At 40.7% G+C, this 24741-nt stretch overlaps 1 protein-coding gene across 1 annotated transcript in view; it reads left to right on the top strand.

Moving 5' to 3' along the window:
- The window catches only part of diaph3 (diaphanous-related formin 3), a 433509-nt gene that overhangs the window by 299844 nt on the left and 108924 nt on the right, over window positions 1-24741 (top strand). The window contains exon 26 of the mRNA XM_036586844.1: window positions 18263-18398. Within this exon, the coding sequence (XP_036442737.1) occupies window positions 18263-18398 (136 nt within the window). The remainder of the gene's footprint in view (window positions 1-18262; window positions 18399-24741) is intronic.

Below are 24741 nucleotides of genomic sequence, written 5' to 3'. Positions count from 1 at the left end.
ATGGGCAATATTGGCTGCATTCAGTTAATTACGCATCTAATACAGTTGCATTAATTTAAGGGCCCATATCCTACTTTTCTTTTATTTTAGTTTTCCTCTTTAAGGTCCACTTAATGACTTGTTGTCTTATGAACCAAATTTCATCGTAATGTATTTCTACAGGACGATTTTCCAGCCTCTCTTTATTCTTTAGAATTTAACAAGCTAATTTTGTTACTGTGCTTTTAAGAGCCCTCCACAAATATTGGAACCCCTGATAAATTCTTTATTGCTGATCCTTTTGATCTTTCATCAACTTTCCACAATTATTGACACACCTTCTTTAATTGTTGTGCAGCCTCCCTTTGCAACGATAACAGCTCTGGGTCCTCTTCTATATTGCTTAATGAGACTGGAGAACACATGGCAAAGGATCTGAAACCATTTCTCCATACAGGACCTCTCCAGATTCATTAGATTCCATACTTGTGGGCTTTCCTCTTCAGCTCATCCCACAGGTTTAGGTCTGGGAAAAGGGTTGGCCATGGCAAAAACTTAATTCTGTGGTCAGTGAACAATTTTTGTGTTGATTTTGAGGCATTCCTTGGACTACCACTGATTACTGTCCTGCTAAACTATGGTCCAGTTTAAGCTTCCTGGCTGAGGCAATCAGGTTTTGAATTCAGTTCTGTTGATACTTGTTGGAGTCTGTGATACTGTGTATCTGAATAAATTGTCCAGGGCTTTTGGAAGAAAAACAGACCCACAGTGGGGTACTTTTCTGCATGGCTATCTTGTGTCCACACCAAAATCACCTCTAAGGTCCTACTGAAAATTCCAGAGTTTGTTGGTCCTTGACAGCAGAGGCTTCTTCTGGCAACTCCCCCCAAACAACTTCAGGTTATATAGGCGGTGTTTGATTGCAGTTAGGGATACATTGTGACCCCAGGACCTAACTAATGTCTGCAATTCCCCATCTGTGATCCTTGAAAATTCTTTGTCTACTCGAGCTGTCCTCCTCACTGTATGTGAGGTCAGTATAGGCATATATCATCTTCCTGTTAGATTCCTAACATCTCCAGTTGTTTTAAGCCTCTTAATTATTGCCCTGTTAGTAGAAATGGGCAGTTGTAACTGTTTAGTTGTTTACTTGTAGCCATTCCCATTGTGCAGCTCAACAACCTTTTGTTGCACATCATTGCTGTACTCTCATAATGATGGATGACTGAGGGAAGTTGGTCTGTGCAGAAGGGCATTGCTGACCATTTACGTGTGTTCCTAATTGCTCAGGTGAACCTAAAAACATAAAATATGAATGGGAATATACCTCAGTTAGGTTTCACTGTTAAGAATTTCTAGGGCTGCTAATAATTGAGGCACACAGTTTTTTAGATTTTTTTTTTTTTCATGACAAGATTTAGTTTTTTCTTTCAATCATTATACTTTTTTAATAAAGGTTAGATTCTTGCATGAATGAAAGATCAAAAAGAATAAGTGGTTGAGATTTAAAAAAAAACAGTCTAGGCTGAAACATTCCTTCTAACTTCAGTGTGAATGGGCGGGATTAGACTGCTGTGGGCGGAACGGGCGGAGCTAAACTGCTGTAGGCTGAATATGGATTAATGTAAATGTGTTGGTTTTCATGACATCATGAAAACAGTGAATTTAAAAGAGGATGTTTTTACAGCTTAGTTTCCATATATGGACTATATAAATTTTGTTTTTTTCTTGGCTTTTGATTTCAGTTTAGCTTCAGCTTCAGTTTCAGTTTTTCAGTTTTAAGGGCACATTAGTAGTTTTACTTCTGTTTGCTTTTTTTTATTTGGGCTGTGTAACGAATAAAATTATCAGTCATTATTAATCACATTTGTCTTATTTACTTAACTTTGACCCTAAAGAGAGATTTTTTGAACAAGACAGCTACAGTTGCAGAGTCATAGCAACAGCACACGACTAGATGGGCTTTAGACTGAAACTAAGAATGAAAATGCATTAACAGCATTAAAAAATTGTCTGTTACTGATTTATCATGTTAATGTAATAGTAATGTGTTAACTTTTGCACGACTGTTTTTATTTATTTTTAGTTTTTAGTGTTATGATGAAAGCTGTAATAGAAGGTGTTTGATAAGTATAAGATAAACAGTTAAAAATGCACAGGTTGTAAAATCTGTTTTTACAGATTGTATAAATACGAAATACGAAAATGCATCTAAGCAAAACACTTACAAAGTTGACATTCTCGTCTCTCGAAATATGTACACCAACACGTCCTCACACTCGTGATGTTCAGATCACTATTCTCACGCTACTCACTATGGAGTTATTGAAAGCTCAGAGGTGGTGTGCTGTGTTTGTATGCCAGGCAGGGAGCGTGTCCCAGCAAGGCTAGCATTGTTTCCTTTCAGCGTTACTTTTAGCACTGCTCCATTCCCTTTTACCATCACTGCCAACAGGTGCACTTCTGCTTTTGTCAGAAACAGTCTCGTGGCTAGGTTGCAAGCTTTCCTTGCCAAAATTTGTTTTTATTTTTGTTTTTTGCAAGTGCTAGTTTTTATTTTAGTAAAAGTTTAAGTTTACATTAATAACCCAGGACACCAGTATCAGTAACTAAGTGTATCTTTACATCCTCCACAGACATTGCAGAGAATACTGAAAACAGATGGATGCTTGGGATGCATGAAATAGTTATGTGCAAGAAGACTGAATGAATATAATAGTAAGAAAAAGTTGATCTATCTTCAGTTCTAATGCTGGCCAGTGAAGCTCTTGCGAATAATTGAATTTCTTTAAGGAGAGGTGTAGAAGAGAAGAGTGGAACAGAGGGAGAGCACCTCTACGCTACGACCCACTTCACCTAGCCTCCTTATAATTAGCCTGCATACGGAGGGGAGCGAGAGAAGGTGAGAGAGAGACAGAACTCCCGAAATAGAGCGGTGAAATGAACGACAGATGAAGGTGCTCCTCTCCTTTGCTGCAGGCCATGTTAAACCTCAAGCTCTGATTATTCTCATTACCTGATTAGAGAAGGGTAGAGGTGGATGCGCGCACACGTACCCACATGCATGCTTGTACTTCTACCTAGATTGCTAGCTCCTGTTCTGCTTTATCAGTTCTGCTCAATATAGCACATTGTCCACAGCATTAGAGAGAAAGGGACGAAAATATGCCATATTTGTATTAATTAGGAAAGTGTGAAGAGCAGCATTACCCACAGAATGGCCCTCGATGTTTAAATTTGAATCAAAGCGTGTGAATAAAATGGGACTTTGAGGGGACATAATAATAGCAATTTGATTTCACACCTCCCCATAAGCTCTGGGAAGTGCTGAGAATTCATTATTGCATGTAAATCACTGCCAGAAAAAAAAAAGAGAGCATAACTGGCCTGTGGATTGTCGAGCAGAACTGGCCAGCGAATTAGAAGGCCAAAGATCAAGTTCTCTCAGAGCTACGAGTGCTTATTCAGTGCATCACCATCTGCTGGGATGGCCTTTCCATGGCTGCGGCCGAGACTGATTCACCCGGCGAGAGGCAGAGGGATGGACACTGTCCTTTGTTGAAGTGTGAATGCTGACAGTAGTTCAGAGTGCATTCACACATGATAATTTCCTCCCCCTGCATATGGCATTCTCTCTTTCTCTCTCTCTCTCTCTTCTCTTTCTCTCTCCTCTCTTTCTCTCTCTGTCTCTCTCTCTCTTCTCTTTCTCTCTCCTCTCTTTCTCTCTCTCTCTCTCTCTCTCTCTCTTCTTTCTCTCTCCTCTCTTTCTCTCTCCTCTCTTTCTCTCTCCTCTTTCTTCTCTCTCTTTCTCTCTCTCTCTGTCTCTCTCTCTCTCTTTCTCTCTGTCTCTCTCTCTCTCTTTCTTTCTCTTTCTCTCTGTCTCTGTTTCTCTCTGTCTGTCTCTCTCTCTCTCTCTCTCTCTCTCTCTCTGCCTGCCCTTTCTGCATGCCCTCCTTTGGCCTTCACCAGCTTGCGTCCCATAATCCCGTCAGTGGGAGTTCCTACGCCAGCCAGCCGCGCGCTATCATTACTGCTGTTGACCTTTGACTTACAGCTAGAAGCTCTATCCAATCAACATCTAACCGCATTGTTACATTGTTCCACACTTCTGGCCATTTATAAACTCAAGCCCTACAAAATAGACCGATTGGCATGGAACCCATGGAGCCCATGCTAGCCCAGCCTCGCTAATGGCCACTAAATTTAGCATATTGTTCAATCAGGCCATCAGCTGCAGGTCTGTGCTGGCTCCAGCACTAGCAGCTCGAGACATGCTAATGCCTGCCGTGCCCTCGCCCCAGCCCCGCAGCGCTTGAGCTCTGAACTCAAGAGTGTGGAGGGTTGCATGCGGCTATGCAGGCAAAGCCCATGTGAGGGAGCGAGACAGAGAGGATGCCCTCTCTTTGCCCTCTGCTTACTCACTTGTTGGAAGGCGACCTGCAGCTGAAGCATGGAGCTGACAGGAATCCAATTGAGCGTGGCTAATGATGAACACACAAGTAGGAAGGAGGTAGAAAAGCATGCATGTGATATGAATAGCGTTGGGAAGAGTCCTGATTAAGCCCCATTTAAGTGTGAGTACTGCTGCAGTGCTGTGTGATAATTGACCATTCCGATCTCCGCCCACAAAGGCAGTCTTTCATGGCAACTGTTGCACAGCTGAACAAGCTTTACGGAATGTTGCCCAAAGAAATCATATTCAACTAATGACAAACTGCAGCTCACAATGCTTATTTATTAATGTTTGTTTTGAATGCATGTGAAAGGTCACTTGAGTGTAGTTTCTCTTACTGTATAATTGTGTAATGTTGTTGTTAACCTTCCAGATTCTCTAGTTTGTTGTAGCAACTTAGTCCAGCTTGGTAGGGTAGCATAGGGTAAACTGGAAACAATGTTATGTGGCAAACATAAACAATTATTGTTGTGGCCTGAGATATATATATATATATGTGTGTGTGTGTGTGTGTGTGATAAAAATGTAATTTTGTAATTAAAAAAGTTATTACTTTTTTTTTTTCAATTTCTCATTACATTTAAATAAGATAAATTTGTGAGTGTTTTGTATAGCAATCGAAGTTGTTTAATGAAAAGTGACCGGTGTAGTTACTTTGATATTCACTGAGAAGTTTCAGTGCCCAGGGTTTCACCAGGTTTATTGACTTACATAATCTTATGTTAGCTCAATTAATTAGCTAACAGGCACTCACAATAAAACGTATGAACAGCAGCTTTAAGTAAAGAATTGTGATGCTTGTTTTTCTAAAATGAAAAGTATTCAGCCAAAGAACATAGCAGCTGTTTATCTACGATTAGCCGGACAGATAATGGCCTTTTTAGGATGAATTTGTTGTTATTTGTTTGTTTGTTTGTTTTTCATGGTAGCTAAATTGCTTGTTGTGAGATTGTGGGTTTAATGCCCAGCTTTAGCAAAGCCATCTGTAGCCAGGAGTCCAGGAGTGCATAGATGGCCCTCCTTCTCCCCGTCACTCATCCCGATGCTAGCTAATGTATTAGTTGATGTAAAACATAGCAGTTAGCATTCTTCTCCAAGTGTGTTGAGCTTGCGTGTGACGTTTAGCATTTTGAAAAAAAATCGTGGCTGGCTTCATGTGATGCAGAGGAAGCATATGTTAGCCTTCACCCTCCCAGCTTGGTATTCTCCTAAAAATAAAGGTTCCTAAATGATTGTTGGCTTGGATGTTCAGGTCTAGGAAAAGTTAACTGGTAATTTATATAACCTTTACATCATTTGGATGTTCCTTGAACTTAAAAAATCTTCACGCTCACACATTTAATTTCATTTCACACATTTCATTCATTCATTGGTTCTTTAAAGAACTATCCATTGAAAAGTGATTTAGGTTGAGTAAAATTAAGTAGATTTAAGTACAATTAGTATGATTTAATTGCACTCAGAAGCAGTAATTTAACAGGAGTAGCCGTAATTCGTTGTGTTTTAGCTCTAGATAGGCAATGCAATAGAGAGAGGCGTACTCCAAGCTCTCTTCCATTTTAAATATTGGGTTTCAATTTGCTTTTAAAGAGATCTTTCGCTTAAGAACTCTTTGCAACGAGCTGTTGTGCTAATGCCCATAAATTCAGTGATTTTTCTCTTTTTACACTCTCTGAAACTCTCTGCTCTTCCGCTCTCTCACTGTAGTTGCTCAACATTAACGTCCTCTCTTCTTCACATTCCTGTCGACTGAACACAGAGGCTGCTTTTAGTTCAAACACGTTTGCATCGCCTCTTCTCTCTAATAGTCATTAACTCAGGCTAAAGAGGCCTCTTTTGGCCCCCTCGCCCTCAGACTAATGGCATTGACTGAACCTATTGACTGGCTATTGTCTTTAACTGGGTGTTTGGCTGGCATGAACAGAGACCTGCTGGGCAGCAGTTGGCCTCCTCTTATTGAGTCCCTCTTGCTCGCCTTACAGCATTACACAGATTTTATCTCTCACCATTGACATCGTTTGTTTAGCACCCACGCTACACGTTGTATGGTATTCTAAGCGAATGTGTAAATTGAATTTGCCCTTTCGCTTGCTTTGTGTTGAAATCGACTTTGCATGTGAACTGGCGGTGTTTTGTAATTTGCGTTTTGTGTAAGCATCGCATTTCAGAGGACCAGACGGGTTCTTTTTTGAAACTTCTTTTTATACAGCTTCATTTTATGGGTACAGCCTTAGACGTATAGCCGTGATGTTGGTCTATTATGTAGGATGTACAAAGCTAATGAAAGTTTCAAAGAAATCTTTACGTGGGCTTCAGCACGAGCTGCATTCACTCTGATGATTATAATATTCAACTTGAAAGTTGGCGAATGCTCTCTTTTGACATTGGTAGTGTTCTTCAATGTAAATAAAAGCAGCCCTCTTCTGCCTCAAGCCAAAGCAATTACGGTTAGTGAAATTAGTTTCACTCACTCTATCTGCACTGTCTCCTGCTGCAGCTCATCCCGTCAGACTGCGTTTGAAAGGAGCAGTGGGGGAAACCGCCAGGCCCTCAGTCCTGGCACACTCGCCATAATTAAGTTCAAGCGGCGGCTGAAAGAAAGAAGACCAGCTGCTTTAATGAGAAAAAGAGTCGAGTGAGAAGAGTGAAAGCATTTTTTTTTTTCCTAATTCAGCGTCTTGCTTCCCCTGCCCCTTTCCCCCTAGCCCCCTCCTTAACACCTTTACTGCCTGGTTAGTCAAATGAGAAGCCTTGGGCTGGGTTCCTGATTGGGCTGATGGAGGAGGTGGGGGGGTCACGTGTAACACACTGCTGTGTTTTAGAGGGCATACGGAACAGTCTGGCTAAGTCTATTAGATTAGCGTATGATGATTAGAAGTAAATGTACAGCTCTAACGATCCATATTAAGGAAAGTCTTATGAGAGGGCCAGCTCTCAGAACCCAGTTTGTTGGGCATCAATCACCCATAACAGCATTGAGCATTGTGCCCTTTTTTGGATGCAGTGTGAGTCTCTCTCTCTGCTTCTCTGTCTCTCGCTCCACACTCAAACTGTTTTCAAATGGCTTTCTGGATGTAATGTTGACCATGTGTAGACCCCACTAAACCCCTTGCCATGTTAATGTTGTGGCAGGGGTTAGCCTTAGGAAAACGTGTTGGAAATAATTTGATAATATGTGCTAAACCTTTTTCTGAGTGCGCCTCTTTTTATGGTTAAAAATATTTTGCAAAAAATTTTGTGACTCTGAGTGATAAGCGGCAGTATGTTGATTTAGAAACATTTCTCTGTTTAGTATTTTTCAGAAAGGACGGCAAAGCTCGCCCTTTTGCTTTCTAATTGGCTGACGTTTCTGAGGTTCACCTCGGCATGAAGCGAAATTTGATGCTGCTAGTTGAGTTGTACTAAGATTTTTACAACTCGAGTGATAAGCAACAATATATGGATTTAAAAACGTTTCTCCATTTTTTATTTTTCATCATTTTTCATGTTCTCGTGTTTTTCCTACTCAGGTGACATAGCTTTTTGTCACTCATCAAAATTATTTTCTCTAAGGTATATATTTTCATAGCACCGCTCTTGGGACCCCCCTGGAATCACATTGAGAACCCCAGGTTAAATACCTCTGGTATATATGAACCACTTATCCTACTAATTTAATCAGTAATTTATCAACTGTTAAAACTATTGCAAACTTAGGAGCTTTAAATTACTGTTTTAATTTTATCGTGCACAACTAATGCTGTTATTAGGTAGAGCTGGTCCCTTGTAGTTAGCTGCCTGCTGTGCTCCCAGTTACACTAGCTTTTATCTGTGAACTTTCACTTGCAAAATTACAGTAATTTCGGTGGAATTTGCCACAAATGGTGGTTTTGCGGTGTGCAAAGCTTCATGTCAGGTTTAACTTTGGTGAACTTTGTCACATGAATTAACCAATAGCACTGCTAGAGCACTGTCCCAAAACTTAAAAAACATTACTGCTGAACGCTAGAGGGCGAATTGAGCTAAATGGCTAAAAGTGAAAAATGAATGTTTTTAATTGTCCGTGTTGGACTTTTCTTTAGTTTTGGAAAGTAGAAGGATGTATTCCATTAAGAAAATCAAACACTCCTGAAATCTGAATGTACTACCAGTGCTGCCAACCACACCAGTTATCTACACTGTTATCCCCAGTGTTTTTGCTATAACTCAGTGTACAGCACTTCTGTGAGTATATAATTGCCTTATATGATTATGTTCACTTTTGTTTTTTTTTACTGATCAAGGATAACAAGTTAACTAGCTTGCTAGCAGCACCAAAATGGAGGGTTTTTTTGTTTGTTTGTCCAGTGTCCAATGTTGCTGGGGCTTTATGTTATTGTCAAACAATTTATTTTTTTAATGTATAGACTTTAACACTGGTTATCATGTCTGTTTTTCTGTTAAACGTGTAATGATGGCACCACAGATACGGAAAGTGGGGCTGCTAAGGGTGTGGTAGTACGTTCAGATTTCAGGAGTGTTTAACTGCAACAACAAAAAAAAATAATAAAATAGTTTAAACGTAGGAAAGACCTATGTGTGTTTGTTTTAGAGCGGAGTTTATATTTTTATGTTATATTCATATATTTTCAAAATCTGTAGTAGCCATGCCACACTGTTTAAGTTAACAATGTATCTTCATTAAAGCGTGCCGAATAGCTTCCCTCGCCAACCGTTGGCTGCTTTAGACGCGCATCGCTAAAACACATTCAGGTAGAGGTGCAGAGAGGGAAAGCATATGTAGAGCTGTAGGCCAGTTTTGAGCCTCACAGCAGCGCCTAATATAGTTCTTAAACACCACAGTGCCACACATCATCAGTCTGACCTTATGGCACGTCATGACAGATTCTGTTTGATGCAAATGATCAAAAAAAAGTCAAATGAAAAAAGCTAATCATTTTGCTTGACGTTACCATTCTCATCATGTATATGATGTACATCTCCAGCAACACTTTTGGAAGTATTACATTAACCATTGCCGACTCTCCGTAAAGCAGTCATGCGGGCTTTTTCTTTTTATTTGTCTATTGTTTTCTTCCCATGAACAGCTTTCAATACAGACAAGGCCAAGAGGTGTACAGAGATTAAATAATAAGGATAATTAAAATGTAATGTTGAGAATTAAATTATTGATCATAGAAATCTTAATATAACTGTGTGTTTTCACATAGTATTAAATCTAAGGTAATGTAAGAGGGTAACAAGTTTTTACAAGGAAGATTTTTTTTATAATTGATATTAAAATGATTTATTCATTTATTATAAGACGATGTTTAAAATAGGCAGTGCCCCTTCAAGTCGAGGCCCGGACATGGCCTGCACATGTGTGTTGGGCTATCATATAACCACTGTGAATGAAACAGCCGAGTAAGCTCTGTGCTAATGGTGTGTAGGTGTGTTTTGCTCATTGACGCTTAGTGGTCATTCAGGTGGAGATGGATAGTACAGTCAGAGGAGTTTCCTCGGCCTCAGCTGTGTGTGTGGGATTCACTCTCCAGCCCTCATCAGTCATCTCCACACGCACACTCACACACAGAGTTGCTGACCAGCGGCTAACAGCAAGGCCGCTTAACGTGCGCTTGAGTGAGCAAATCTGTGTATCTTTTTGTCTTGTCACAATGGGCCTCGTCCGAGCCTGTGTTGACATGCATTTTGTCCCAGTTATATAAAAAAAAAAAAAATGCTTTTAACTTCTAGTCAGAATTGAAAAGGTCCATTTGACACAATTAATTTACAATGTCTTATTTGCTCAAATCTGACCCTAAAGAAAGAAATATTTTCCATTAAAAATCATTATATTGCATTTTATTTGCATTACAGTTGTGTGCAAGAGTAACACATCATCTACGGTGGAACACACTTCTGCACGTTTTAATGCACAGTTACTGTTTATTTGCTGGATAATAAAACATAAAATGTGTTCTGTGCAAAAGTTATGGCACTTTTTGTATTTATGTTGTATTTTTTTTCCCAATATGTTAAGCTATTGTGCAGCTGAAATTGTGCAATAAAATTTGCAGGACAAATGCCATATTGTGCTACTTCTTTTTATTTGCTGTATTTTGTTTGTTTGTTTGTTTTTTGCCTATTGGAAAAAAATAAAACACAAAATATAAAATGTGCCATAACTTTTGCACAGGCTACATTGTTTTCTCAATATATTAAATTCAGCAGATAAACAGTGATTTTGTGTGTTCTTTTGTAGAGGATGTATTATCTTATTGTCACTTAGAAGATCAGCAAAATGTCATTTACCTAGATGTGTTCATACTTTTGCATATGACTATAGTTATGTGAGGGGACAGATTAAGCTTTGTCATGTGTTTGTTAATTTCAGTAATTCAGTAGAATTATTTGAAGGCAGAGAATGCAGCAGTGGACACATATTCCATCTTACCTGTGATTTTAGCAGCTTTCATACCACTATGTTATGTTAGTTGCAGGGGAAACTGTAGCTTTCCAGTTTGCTGCTGTTTGTCCTGACATTAGTGCAGCATAAAGTTGTATGTAAAAAAAATTGAATGCCCCTTGTCAAATTACATGTTTTGTTGATTTTCGAAGTAAAACTAAGTTAACACATCAATCTACACACATCTGTAGAGGATGGGTTAACTTACTGTCACTTAGAAAATCAATAAAACACATACATTAACCATGGGTGCCCAAACGTTTGCAGTCACAGCATGTGAGCAGCTGGATAGAACTGCCAGTGGTGAAGGGTCTAACTAGGAAAATGCGTTAACAGCAATTCATTTACAACTTTTCTTATGACCACAACGCTATTTATTGATCTTACTCCTGTGCCCCACATAAAAGCAAATAAAGCCCCCTCTTCATTTGATTATTTACCCATAACCCATTCATGCACCCCATACCCCCACCCCTTCACACTTGTGTTTGTTTGTGTTTGTGTGTATATACATTCCCACCACTGCATGCGGTGACCCAAACCTGTCAGCTAATTAATTGCCATATGAGGGCATTAAGTGACATTAAGCAGAGACTGTATTTTGTCAGTCTAAGAAGTCTTATTCAGAATCATTACTGTATGTCTGGAAAGGGTCAGTCCAGGAGTCAGGGTAAGGGACTGATATAAGCCACTGGCTCACCCAAAGGCATGTGGACATGTGAACGCTTCTGCAGCCCATAAACCTTCTCATTGCCAGCAGCAACTGGGCCAGGCTTTGTAGAGGCTCAAGTGAGCGTTCTGGAATGGAATTGCATGAGTACTTCAGAGTCACATTCACTCAATACTGAAGTGGTGGAATTCCTGCTGAGCAGATTATTATATCTGAGACCAAGCGCACACAAAACATTATCCCAATTTGAATGAATGAAAATTACTGTGACTCTGGTGAGGCCAGCTTGGACATAATGGTCCCATACACTGCGTCGGATGTGCGCTATTCTGGGCTCTAGCTGCTTCTTAAATGCTGTCCCGTGATGCCTTTTCTATAGTCGGCCTGCTCCATTGATGTTGGAGCCGTGTGCGGCCGACATCACGAGTGCTATACCATCGACTTCCCTGTCAGCCACTGAGCAGATCAGGCCTCGCTGCCCAGAACCTTCTGGATAAGAGCCACGTGTGTGAAGTACCATAAATTGATGAAACAGCTAGGGCGCAATTGTGCCATCTCCATTCCGCCACCCCGCTGAGAGCCTGGGTCAGGACACCAGCGACATCACCTTCTTTGGAGGGGACATGATGACGGCTACAAGTGATTTGATGATCTCTCTGATACAGATGGAGTGTTTTTTTTTTCCATCTCTGGTGAAAAGAGTGACACTTCTCAGGTTGTTGACCGGTCTTACTCCTGCTGAAAATAACTACACCACCAGTTTATGCATTACCAGAAATTTGAAATGTCCTGATCTGACTTTGAAAGATCTGCATCATTGCCAATCAAGGAATATTTAATGACTCAGTCAGCCAATGTAATGATTTCCCTGCCCTGGCCCGATCATTGTCAGTGGATGCCTTTTTTATGCTTTCTACAGTCTTGTTTTGCCTGCTGTTATCACTCTACCCCTCCTGTTTGTAATTTTTCTCAGCTGGGGCCTGTCTCACAAAGTAGAATTTCTTGTTTACCCGGCTAACTTTAGGCTTACACATTAAATGTAATCTTTCACACATTTGTCTCATACCTTCATGCACACATGTGCAAGGATTATTTATAGCCTGCATATCTAAACCTTAACAGAGAAAGTTGTCAATCGCCTCCGTAGTTCCATTTGTTAGGTTTTGTAAAGCTGAAACTTCAGTCAGGAAACCTAAGTAGAACTGGCTACAGTTTCTAGTTTGTCTGGTCATTTTGGTTTTCTTTTGTTTTTCATTTGGCTTTCATTTCAGTGGATGTCCCTACTCTGCTTGACTCCAGTACCCCTTTCTTAAACACTGTGAACCTGAACACAGTTAAAACGACAAGTACTTGCAGCCTGCCACCTCTACTAAATATTTTAGTTTATTTAAATGTTGTTGAGGTGACACATTAGCGAAGCACATTAGTTACCAAATGTGTAATATTTGTAATGCCAGTGTTTCGTCTGCCGTAAGCTAGCTGCATTTCTTTAAAACATTGTTAATCATGATTAAACTACTCCTTTTATTTTGAATGTTCTTACCTCTCTCTCTCTCTCTGTCAACACAACACAAATAACTCAACACACAGCCATTAATGTCTAAATACACCTCACAGTGAACATGTCCAAATTGTGCCCAATTGTGTCATTGTCCCTCCCTGGTGTCATGTGACTCGTTAGAGTTACAAGGTTCCAGGTGTGAATGGGGAGCAGGGCTGTTAAATTTGGTGTTTTGGGTACAGTTCTCTCATACTGGCCACTGGATATTCAACATGGCACCTCATGGCGAAGAACTCTCTGAGGATGTGAGAAATAGAATTGTTGCTCTCCACAAAGATGGCCTAGGCTATAAGAAGATTGCTAACACCCTGAAACTGATCTAGAGCATGGTGGCCAAGGTCATACAGCGGTTTTCCAGGACAGGTTCCACTCGGAACAGGCCTCGCCAGGGTCGACCAAAGAAGTTGAGTCCACGTGTTCAGCGTCATATCCAGGGGTTGGCTTCAAAAAATGGACGTATGAGTGCTGCCAGCATTGCTGCAGAGGTTGAAGAAGTGAGAGGTCAGCCTGTCAGTGCTCAGACCATACGCCGCACAATGCATCAACTCAGTCTGCATGGCCGTCGTCCCAGAAGGAAACCTCTTCTGAAGCTAATGCACAAGAAAGCCCGCAAACAGTTTGCTGAAGACAAGCAGTCCAAGAAGTCCATGGATTACTGGAACCATGTACTGTGGTCTGACGAGACCAAGATCAGGCTCAGATGGTGTACAGCATGTGTGGCAGCGCCCTGGTGAGGAGTGCCAAGACAACTGTCTCTTACCTACAGTCAAGCATGGTGGTGGTAGCATCATGGTCTGGGGCTGCATGAGTGCTCCCTACTAGGGAGCTGCGGTTCATTGAGGGAAACATGAATTCCAACATGTACTGTGACATTCTGAAGCAGAGCATGATCCCCTTCCTTCGGAAACTGTGCTGCATGGCAGTTTTCCAACACGATAACGACCCCAAACATCTCCATGATGACAACTGCCTTGCTGAGGAAGGTGAAGGTAAAGGTGATGGACTGGCCAAGTATGTTTCCGGACCTAAACCCAATTGAGCACCTGTGGGGCAGGAAGGTGGACGAGCGCAAGGTGTCTAACATCCACCAGCTCTGTGATGTCATCATGGAGGAGTGGAAGAGGATTTCAGTAGCAACCTGTGCAGCTCTGGTGAATTCCATACCCAAGAGGGTTAAGGCAGTGCTAGATAATAATGGTGGTCACACGAAATATTGACACTTTGAGCACAATTTGGACATGTTCACTGTGAGGTGTACTCACTTGTGTTGCCAGCTATTTAGACATTAATGGCTGTGTGTTGAGTTCAGAGGACAGTAAATCTATACTGCTATACAAGCTGTACACTGACTACTTTAAGTTATGTCCAAGTTTCTTTTCTATAGTGTTTACCCATGAAAAATATAATAAAATATTTGCAGAAATGTGAGGGGTGTACTAATGACTTAATGACTATTCAAAACATGCTAAAATGGTGTTTAAAAAAAATCAGTTCAGAAAATGACAAATATTGGATGATCACTCAGTATTAAATCATTTGCATGATTAAAAAATTATTGGGGTATTACAATCAGAACCTTGTTTATATTCAACTGGAGAGGGGAGCTGCTGTATGAATAACTGGAGCGTGTTCCAGGTCTGCGTGGTGCTGCGGAACAGTGAGTTCTACCAAAAGCCTTGGTTTTATAAAAAACTGAGCACTGACAATGGCAGTAACTCTTCAGCAGTCTTCTAATGAAAGCTTGGCATCTCTTGTCCTTAAGCTTGACCCTTTTGAACATTGTTACATCAGTGTTCTTGTCCTTTCCTTCATACTTGCATTGATATTGATGTGCATGCATTGGCTGTGTGTTCACACTCCAGTGCTCCCCCTCCCTCCTAATTCTGATGAAAACGCTCAAAGCAATGGGCGAGAGCGAGGCCCGGGCATGGAGCTGGGGACAGGAAAGCTGCTTTAAGGTGATTTAGAGGCGTCTGTCCCAGCATCCGCTGCCTTCCTATGGATTTACTGTGATAGCGGAAGACTGTGGCCATAACCCTGCACAAGCTGCGGGGAATAAGCGCCATTAACGTTATCGTATAAGTTATACCACGTCCGCACACTATGTCAATACTCATATATCCAGCTTAATAAAAGGCACGAGTGTGGAGGCCTGGATCTTTTAGATCTTTAAGCCACGTAGCGAATATATAACCATGCAGGTTGACGCTGGAGACTTGGAGAAGACTTTCAATTCACAGTCAGTTATAAGAGGAGGATGAGTGAGTGCTATTGAAATGCTTTGGAGGAATTTGAGGCCTCGATAAGACACACACATGGCATTAAAGGAGGTGGGAGAGTGGAATGATTGCCAGCTTTCATGGCAGCAGAATGCACCCCTTAAAGGAAAATTCCAGCGTTTTTCAGCCTAATCTCTGTATACCACATCTGTAGTGTACGCTCGATTACCCCAATCCACAGAGAATAATTTGAGCTTTTCCCTGTACTTAGAGAAGAGCAAAACCCTGTTGACTTCAAATACACACAGTTCCAGAAATCTGTCAGTAAATGTTTATGCAAAACATAATTTTGTTTAAGATTTTCACCAAAGTTTTCAGTCAGTGGTATTTGGAAATTAGTATTTAAATCTGTATATTTTGTTCTTTCAGGCTGAGACTCGTTTTCCAGTGGGGATGTGCACAGGTACTCTAGTACTCAGTTAACCATTTGGGACATTTGGGAATTTAGTATATTTGCTTTTCATCACATGAACACCCAGAAAATGTTTAGACAAACAATGCAATGAAGCTGTGACTTTGTTTTAATGGAACAGTAAAACATGAACATTTTGCTCATATTTGCTAATGAAAGTGCATTCACATTATCTCAGCAAAAAGGTTTTGCGTGCGTCTCGTCCATTTGCTTTCAGTGTTTAGTTGTAGCCTAGCTGTTAGTTGTTAGCTGTTAGCTCATCCCACTGCTATTTTTGGATAACAAAAATTAGTTTGAAACAAATTCCTGTACGTGACGCAACATTTTTTTTGCTGTCACTTAAAAAGGTAAGCACAGCTCTACATAAATTTCAGCCCATTGTTTTTTTCTTCTCCATGGTTAACCAGATAGCCATTCAAAAACCTCAAATGGTCTGAATGCACATCCCTATTCCAGCGACAAGAATTTGTGGCAATGTATTACACATATGTTAACATAGTGCTATGGGTGTACAGAGATTCCTTATAGGAAACAGTAAGGAACAAAACATAAAAACAAAATGATTCAAACAAATTGAAATTCAGTCCTTTACATTGTATGAAAGTTTATGATGCATAGACCAACAGAAGTGCTTCAGAATAAAACTTCATGTTAATTTACAGTAACGGGTAAGAACATTTTGGCCTGCTTCTGTAAAGTTACTACCCCCAAACCTACCAGCTCTTGGAGGGCAAAGGCTAATACAGGCTTTCTCTGAGACCTGTGAAGCCAGCCGATGCATCTTTTTGAACTGCCGCTAACGCTAACATTGGATAGCTGAACCGCCAGTTCTGTTACGTCAGCTAACAGACGCCTGCGCTGGCTGGCATTGCTCTGAGTGATGGAGGGAGAGGGGGGACCATCTTACCCACCCAGAGAGCGAGGCCAATTGTGCTCTCTTGGACTCGTGGTCATGGATGGCTGTAGCATCACCAGGGATCGAACTCGCGATCTCCTGATGATAGGGCCAACGCTTAGACGGTTGCGCCACTCGGGAGCCTGTAAAATTACTATTTTGGAGATATGTTTTTAAATCTTTGGACAGTGATTGGTTGCATTCAATTCAATTATGTTACTTTGGTATATAAAAGTTGCATTAAACTTCATAGCAATGGTTTTCATAAGACATTCTCTCATGTCTGTCTAATCCAAAACTACTATTAGGGTGTAATGAGTGTAGTTGCAGATTTGCGCCACGCATTTTAAACATTAACTGACGGAATTTAGCAACTGGCCATTTGCTTCTGTTATTAGCGAGCTTTGTTCGTGGTAATAGACCATGCACTACAGAGATAGATAGATAGTGGTTGAAAAGATAGAGATTAGGTAAAAAAAAAAAAGCACTAAGCCATTATCATTACTGTATGGATTGTTGGGCAAATGAGAATTACTGCTGAATTACTGCTGGAACTTTTCTTTTGTACCTTCAGCTAATATGTCAGTGTCACAAAGAGTATGTAATCTTGCGCTTTTGCTTTGTGACGCTCCAAGGCAGAGTGTCCAGGAGACAAACCTGCCATTGGCATTATGCACTTGTGTCCACAAGAGGCTTTTATAAAGCGTGCGCACACACAGATACCCTGTCTGTGTGTTTGACACCTTTCAGGCATTTTCAGACCCACTCATCTTTTTCTCGTTCCGCAGACCGTCCTTTATGTCTGTGCGAGATGTGTAATTTTCAAAGCTCTACATGCTGTATTTAAGAACGCAAGCAACAATGACGTCTCAGCTTTTAGAGAGGTTCGAGAGAGAGAAGAAACGAAAGAGAAGCGAGCACATGGAAGGCCGGGGTGACTGTGCCCTAATGATGTTTTTCAGGTTTGCTTCTTTTTTTCCCCTGATTGCCTGTATTCTCACACCTAGAAAACTAACTCTCATCTCAGGGAAAAACAGGCATTACGAATTTCTAACAAGCCTCTCCAGCGGCTAATGGCTTAAGAAGAAAGGAAAGAAAGGGAGGTGGGGAAAAATATGCTCTGTACTTACCCCTCAGATTTTCTTGGAAATATTTTAAAGTGGTCCTAGGCTGTCAGAATCACAGAAAAGAGTGACTGTGCTAATGAGATCCCTCTTACTCTCCCTCTTGCTTTCAACAGCCTCTCTTATTCTCTCCTCCATTGCGTTCTCCTCTCTGCTTCTTTCATTTGCCCCCTTTCTTTCAGTTTCTCCTGCTCGTATTGCTAAGTATCCAAACGATGTTCTGCTGCTGTTCACTTTGCCTCTGCTACCTGCACTGTGACCTTCCATGCTTCTTGCTTTTCACTTATCTCTCTCTTGGTTGGCTCAAGCTTGTCCAAGATTGTGAACAGATCCTGCTCTGTGGGCTATGCACCAGTGAGCTTGTCTGGGATTGTCTGATATGTATGTTTGTCTGTCTGCTTGTGTATCTGTCTGACTGTCAACATCTCAATGTCATCTGTCTTTCTCTCTCTTCCCCTCCAGCAAGCGGTGAAGGAGAACGGGCGGAGGCGGGAGGCGGAGGAGAAGCAGAGGAGAGCGAGGGCAGCCAAAGAGAAGGCCGAGCGTGAGAAGCAGGAGCGGCAGCAGAGGAAGAAGAGGCTGTTGGAGGTCAATGCAGGTAAAAATTGTGCAACTTTCACATTCACATCATGTGAATATGCAACAAAAGAGAATGTGGGAAGGAAAGTGAAAAGAGGGCCTGGTGTGATTAGCTGTGTGTAGTATTCTGAGCGCATGTCACTAGGAGAAGCAGGCGGGCGAGACAGAGATTTGGTCTTATTTATCAGGTCATCAGTATAAAGTCTTTTCTTTACTGTTACCAAAGACTCTGTGTTCAGCAGGTATGAGCTTCCCTGTGTGCCAACATTTTCAGGACAAAAGTGTCCTGACTTTGTAAGAAAATGAGCTATGTGCAGTATGAGGAAAAATTAAATGAAATTTTTAAAAATGTATTTATTTATTTATTTGTTTATTTTAGTTAAAACAACACTGGTCATGTTTCAAATGGAGAGAGAACTCAGCTCCCTGGCATACAGGGTCTATACACTCCCCACCCAACAGCTCAACCCCTTCAAACTAACATAACAGAAACGGTGTATCCAGTATGCGAAATATACCCTGATATGTGGGGATTTCTTATGTTGTCTTGATGTCTTAATGTTTGGTTTAACCATTTTTCTTCTAGAAAATGTTTTTTTTTTTAGTTTGGTTTTGTGCTTTTTTTTTTTAATTAATTGAGATCTTGCACATAACTTCTTTTGTCTTTGGTTTGAGAAATAAGTAACAATTAACTCTTTCCACCAAACTCTTGGGAAATTGGGCAAGTTTTCAAATTTACAAATGTGCAGCGGCATATTGTAAAGTTTTTCAGAGGTATCCTGGGTATGGTTTCAGTTGCTAGGCTACGAAGAATTTTGATTTAGAGACATTCGGGGGGGTGCAAGAAGCTAATTAGGAGGTCCCAGACCCCCCAGAACCTCCATATTTCTTAGTTTGGGTGTATCCACAACCCAACTGGGACTGCAGAACCAGCCATAGTAGATTTAGGTAATAAGTAACTTTGAACGGAGACACACATTTTGTAACCTTAAGCAGGCACTCTTTCTAGCAGCTGAACACTGTTAGCTCGGTTATCACAGGCAGCCTACCTCAGCTTGGGTTTTCTGTTTCTGTCAAGTGTCCACAAAAACGTTGTGGATACTGACTGAAAAGTCCTTCTTACTGAAGTTGCTGTTCTAAATGTTTTGTGCTAGATGTGGTAGTGCCGATATAGCCATGCCCCCCACCAACTGAAAACATGTAGGAATCAAGATTCTGTATTAAAACAATTCAATATCTCTGGAATTATAGCGCAAAATGTCATGATTATAAGTTGTGAATGTTTATTTAGAGCTCTGGAAAATTGATCTAGACTATTTCACAGCCTGACTGGTCCCCTTTGAGTTTCAAATTCTGTATGAAGCCAAACATGTGTGTGGTTCAAGTGAGTGAGTATGAAAATTGTGTTACTGCCACCATGGACCATGGAGGCAGAAATATAAGCCTCTGTATGCACAGTTTGATCAGAATATGCTGAAATTTTCACCACAGTTGAGCTCAAATAGAGCTCAAAATTATTTGTTACGAAATAGCATGAGTAGAGCTACCTGTTGCTTTTTATTACTCACTTTAATAGCAAGAGGCAGGAACTCATTTGATTAAGGACCCTTTTGTAAGTAAGGTAGCTTGGTCTAGTCCAGCACACTGCAAACATATTCATTTCAAGCACCATTTCAGCAAGCCAGTTCCTGCTTGAGGACCCTCACTCATAAATGATTGGCAGACTGTTTCCTGCAAAACCTGCTGCAACAACTGGTTTTCCCTGATTGCTGTGGACCCCTGTCACTGCTTTACTTGACCTAGTTTGGGAACACTTGGACTAAAGCACAAAGGTTAAAGAACCCCGGCACTTAAAAGTTTGTCTTTTGAATAGTTAACTCTTCTTGGGTGGCTTATGTTATGGTTATATAGATTGATTTATATCAAATGTGTTTCCATTGAAAACACAGGTTTTCTCAGTACATCCAAAAACGCGATTTGTGAGGCGCTTTGTAGCAGTGTAGTTTTGTGTGTCACAAATGAGCTTGAACCTATTAGTATTCTAAAATATACTAAGTATTCCAATGAGAGGATGCGCAAGAGACAGCATGAGGTCAGTGCTTGGGCCCAAGTGCCGACAAGAGGCGGGGGAAGGGGCTTGAATGCAAGCTGCTAAAGCCAAACCAGCGCAGTTAAATATCAAAATGAAACAAAATGCACATCGCTAATATTGCCCACCTCTGTTTGGGATGCACTTCATAATTCTGTCCGTTTAGAGTCTGATTCTGAGGATTACAGTGCAGTTCCAGTGCTTCAGATGTGGTATCACGCCCTTACAGAGACACTGAACTGTGATGAAAGCGTGAATAGTGGGAGGCATAAGTGAATCCATGAACATTGTAGGGAATGATTGAGCTTGTTGTGTGCAACAGTAATGAAAGAGGCTGTTCAGCATTTCTACACACACAAACTCAAGCATCCATGAAAGGCAATAAGCAGCTATCTAAATGACTGAGTGGTGGAGGTAATAGAATAAAAAGAAGAGGAAATGATATTTGTGCTGTGATTTGGTTAGAGGATCAGCCAGTCACAGTATCAGCAAAAACAATTTCCCTGTTCTCTGTGCTGATGAGGCCTGTACTGCAATAAGATGAGCTGTAACATCTGATCGACTGATATATACACACACACACACACAAACACAGTATTAAGACAAGTGCACCCCTGCTGTTTTCTAAGAAGCAGGTATTTTCATTCATTCATTTATTTATTCATTCATTCTTTCATTCATTCATCCATCCATCCATCCATCCAGACACTTATTCCTTTATTTTATTTACAAATGTCAATTTCAAAAAAGTTGGGACAGTATGTGAAAAGCAAATTTCTACAGAAAGCCATGATTTATAAATCCACTTTGACCTGTATTCAAACAAAAGCAATACAAAGACAAGACATTTAATGCTTTACCCTATCATCCTTCATTGTTTTTTTTTATTTTATTTTTTGTAAATATACATAGTTTCATTTTGTAAGTGATGCCTTCAGCACATTCCAAAAACGTTGAGACAGGAGCAGTTTAAGACAGGGAATGTTGTGAACTATTCAAAAAACATCTTAAACAGGTGCAGTCATGCTTGGGTCTAAAAGGAGCATCTAGGAAAGGCCTAGTCCTTTATAAGCAAGCATCGGCTGAAGCATGCCATTTGGCAAAAAATGTGTGAACAAATATTCCAACAGTTTAAAAACAACATTCCTCAGCAAGCGATTGCAATGATTTTAGGTATTTCAACCTCTACAGTGCATAATCTCATCCAAAGATTCAAGGAATCTGGAGAAATCTTTATGTGTGAAGCACAAGGCCGAATAACACATCTGATTCCTCTTTCGATCCCTCAGATGGCATAACATTAAAAACATGCAGCTGTGATGAAATCACCACACGATCTTGAGAATACTTTGACAAACTGTTGTCATCATTCATTAGCGGAAACCATGTGTCAGCAATGTCCAGAAACAGCTTCTCTGGGCTCCAGCTCATCTGACACGGACTGATACACAGTGGAAAGTGTGTTGTGGTCTAATGAGTTTATTGTTTATGGAAATAATGGACATTGTGTTCTCTGGGCCAAAATAAAAAGAATCACCCTGATTGTTACCAGTGTAAAGTTAAATGGACAGGGTTTGTCATAGTATGTCATGACACTGTCAGCACCATCAAATATATGCACATTTTGGACCAACATATTCTGCCTTCTAGACGACGTCTTTTTCAGGGGCGTCCATGCTTATTTCAACATGACAACATTAAGCCACATTCTGCACGTGTTACAACCGGCCGGCCTGCAGTCCAAACCTGTCTCTCATTGAAAACGTGGCACATTAAGAAGCACAAAATATAACAATGAAGGACCCAGTCGATAGCGCAGCAAAAGACTTGAAAAACAGATGAATGGCAAAAAAGTTTACTTTTAAAAACTGGTGTCTTCAGTCTCCAATTATTGTTCAGACTCCAATTATCAGTCTCCAAGTGTTGTTAAGAGGAAGGATGATGCAACACAGTGGTAAACATGGTCCTGTTCCAACTTTTTTGTTGCAGGCAGCAAATTTGTAAAAAAAATAAGGTAAAACACCAAATATTGTGTTTTTGTACTGTTTTCAATTGAATACTGGTCAGAGATGAATTTTCTGATCTTTTGTTTTTGTATTTTATTAGTATTTTACATACTGGCTCAACTTTATTGGAATTAAGGTTTGTGTTTATTGTCTGTGGTGCATGCACGTGATGATAGAATGGATGGGCTCAGAGTTCATATGGACAGAGGGTGAGGACTACGATTGGCAAACCAAGGTCTGCTGTAGGAATGAGGAATAGACACATGCACACAGATCTGATGAGGCAGCACAAACTTCCTTGAAGCAAACTTGAACTTCTGAAATTCCAGTTACTGCAGTGTGGTGGGAGTAATTAAGAATTTTAGGTTTTTGTGTAGTGGCGGTACATCACATCAGGGCACACAGAGAGGGCAGATTAATGCCAACGATTGGTCAGAATTTGAATATAAAAAAAATAAATCAGCTAAGGTAGAATACAAGGCTCTGTACTCATATGCTTGGGCGTGCGGGAGAGATAGAGGGAGAGAGAAAGTTTGTATGTATTTTCAAAGCAGGCTAATCCTCAGTAGGAATGAGTCAAGGTTTTGTAAAGGACACTCAGTGAAGCTTCACTGATTCTGCTCAGCTCTTTTTAAATCAGATTCCAGCAGTTCTGTCCTTCCTTGAGAATAGATTGACTCTGTTGAATACCATGAATGCAAGGAAGCTTGCACTGAACAAAATGAATGATTTGCAGGTTTATTGATATGCTGCACCAGCCACTATAACACCATAGATGTAATCAAATGAGATATTTGAGCTGTCATACATGTAAACTCATTGCCTCGGGGCAAATTTTGAAAGATTAATGTGTTGTTTATGTGAAATGTATAGATTTTATGATTTTTTTTTATTTTGTCAGCAGAGAATTCTGAGGGAGAATCCCCCTTTTTTCATATCACCCGATGCTAGAGCAGCAAATGGCTTTTAGAAATAAGTTCTTTTATTCTTGTTTGTTACTATATGACATTGTGTAGTTTAACTTCATGGTGAAGTGAACTAACATTAAGGGGCCCATCGTGGAAAACTTTTCCACCCATTTTTTGAAAATAAGAGTGTGATATAGTATGTAATAAAGTTTCCCCAGTCCACGAAGTCTATACAGGGAAACTAAGCGGCAAAAGCTCTCTGTTTTATTCAGTCCCATTGCCACAGGTGTTTATAATCAAGCACCTAGCCATGCAGTCTGCCTTTGTAAACATTTGTGAAAGAATGGGTCATTTAAGGAGCTCACTGAATTTGAGCATGGTACCGTTGCAAGAGATCAGTCTTCTTCCCTCCTAGATATTCCACGATCAAATGTGAGTGGTATTGTTGAAAAGTGGCAGCAACTTAGCCACAAAGTGGCACACCATGTAAAGTTACTGAGGCACATAGCATATAAAAGTCGCCAGCGCTCTGCTGACTCAATAACTGCAGAGTTTCAAACCTCTGGCATTAACATCAGCACAAGAACTGTGTGCCGGGAGCTTCATGGCATGGGTTTCCATGGTCGAGCAGCTTCATGCAAGCCTTACATCACCAAGCACATTGGATGGAATTGTGTAAAGCATGCCTCCACTGGACTCTGGAGCAGTGGAAACATTCTGTGCAGCGACAAATTATGCTTCACTATCTGGCATTCTGATGGACGAGTCTCGAAGAACTCGACTGGCTGAGCCCTGACCTCAACCCCATAGAACACTTTTGGTATGAACTAGGACATTGCGAGCCAGGCCCTCTCGCCCAACAACAGTGTCTGACCTCACAATTGCTGTTCTGGATGAATGGGCGAAAATTGCTACAGACACTCTCCAAAATCTTGTAGAAAGCTTCCCAGAAGAGTGGAAGCTGCTATAGCTGCGAAGGGGGGACCAACTCCATATTAATTCCTATGGATTTAGAATGGAATGCCATAAAGCTCCTGTAGATGTAATGTGTAGGTGTCCCAATACTTTTGTCTATATAGTGTGTGTTTGTGCCTGTGTGTGGAATTGGTCAAGTTGTTGGTCAATAGGTGGCGCTACATATTGTCACTGCATCAGGAACAGCCAGTGTTTCATACTTGGATCTTGGGCATTTTTTCTGACATTTTTTATGTCCCACAATGCAACAAAAGCCTCGGGATCCACAGGGGTGTGTGTTTGTGTGTGCTGGGGTACCGTTATCATACACACTGAGCTTTTTTCAAAAATTTGTCATTTTCACTATTTCTTATTTTCTCTCACTTCTATTGAACACTGTTTTAC

The sequence above is a fragment of the Colossoma macropomum genome, unplaced genomic scaffold (genome assembly GCF_904425465.1).
Source record: "Colossoma macropomum unplaced genomic scaffold, Colossoma_macropomum, whole genome shotgun sequence".
NCBI lineage: Eukaryota > Metazoa > Chordata > Actinopteri > Characiformes > Serrasalmidae > Colossoma > Colossoma macropomum.
Note: the sequence above shows the minus strand (reverse complement) of the source record. Positions and strands in the feature narration are given on the sequence as shown.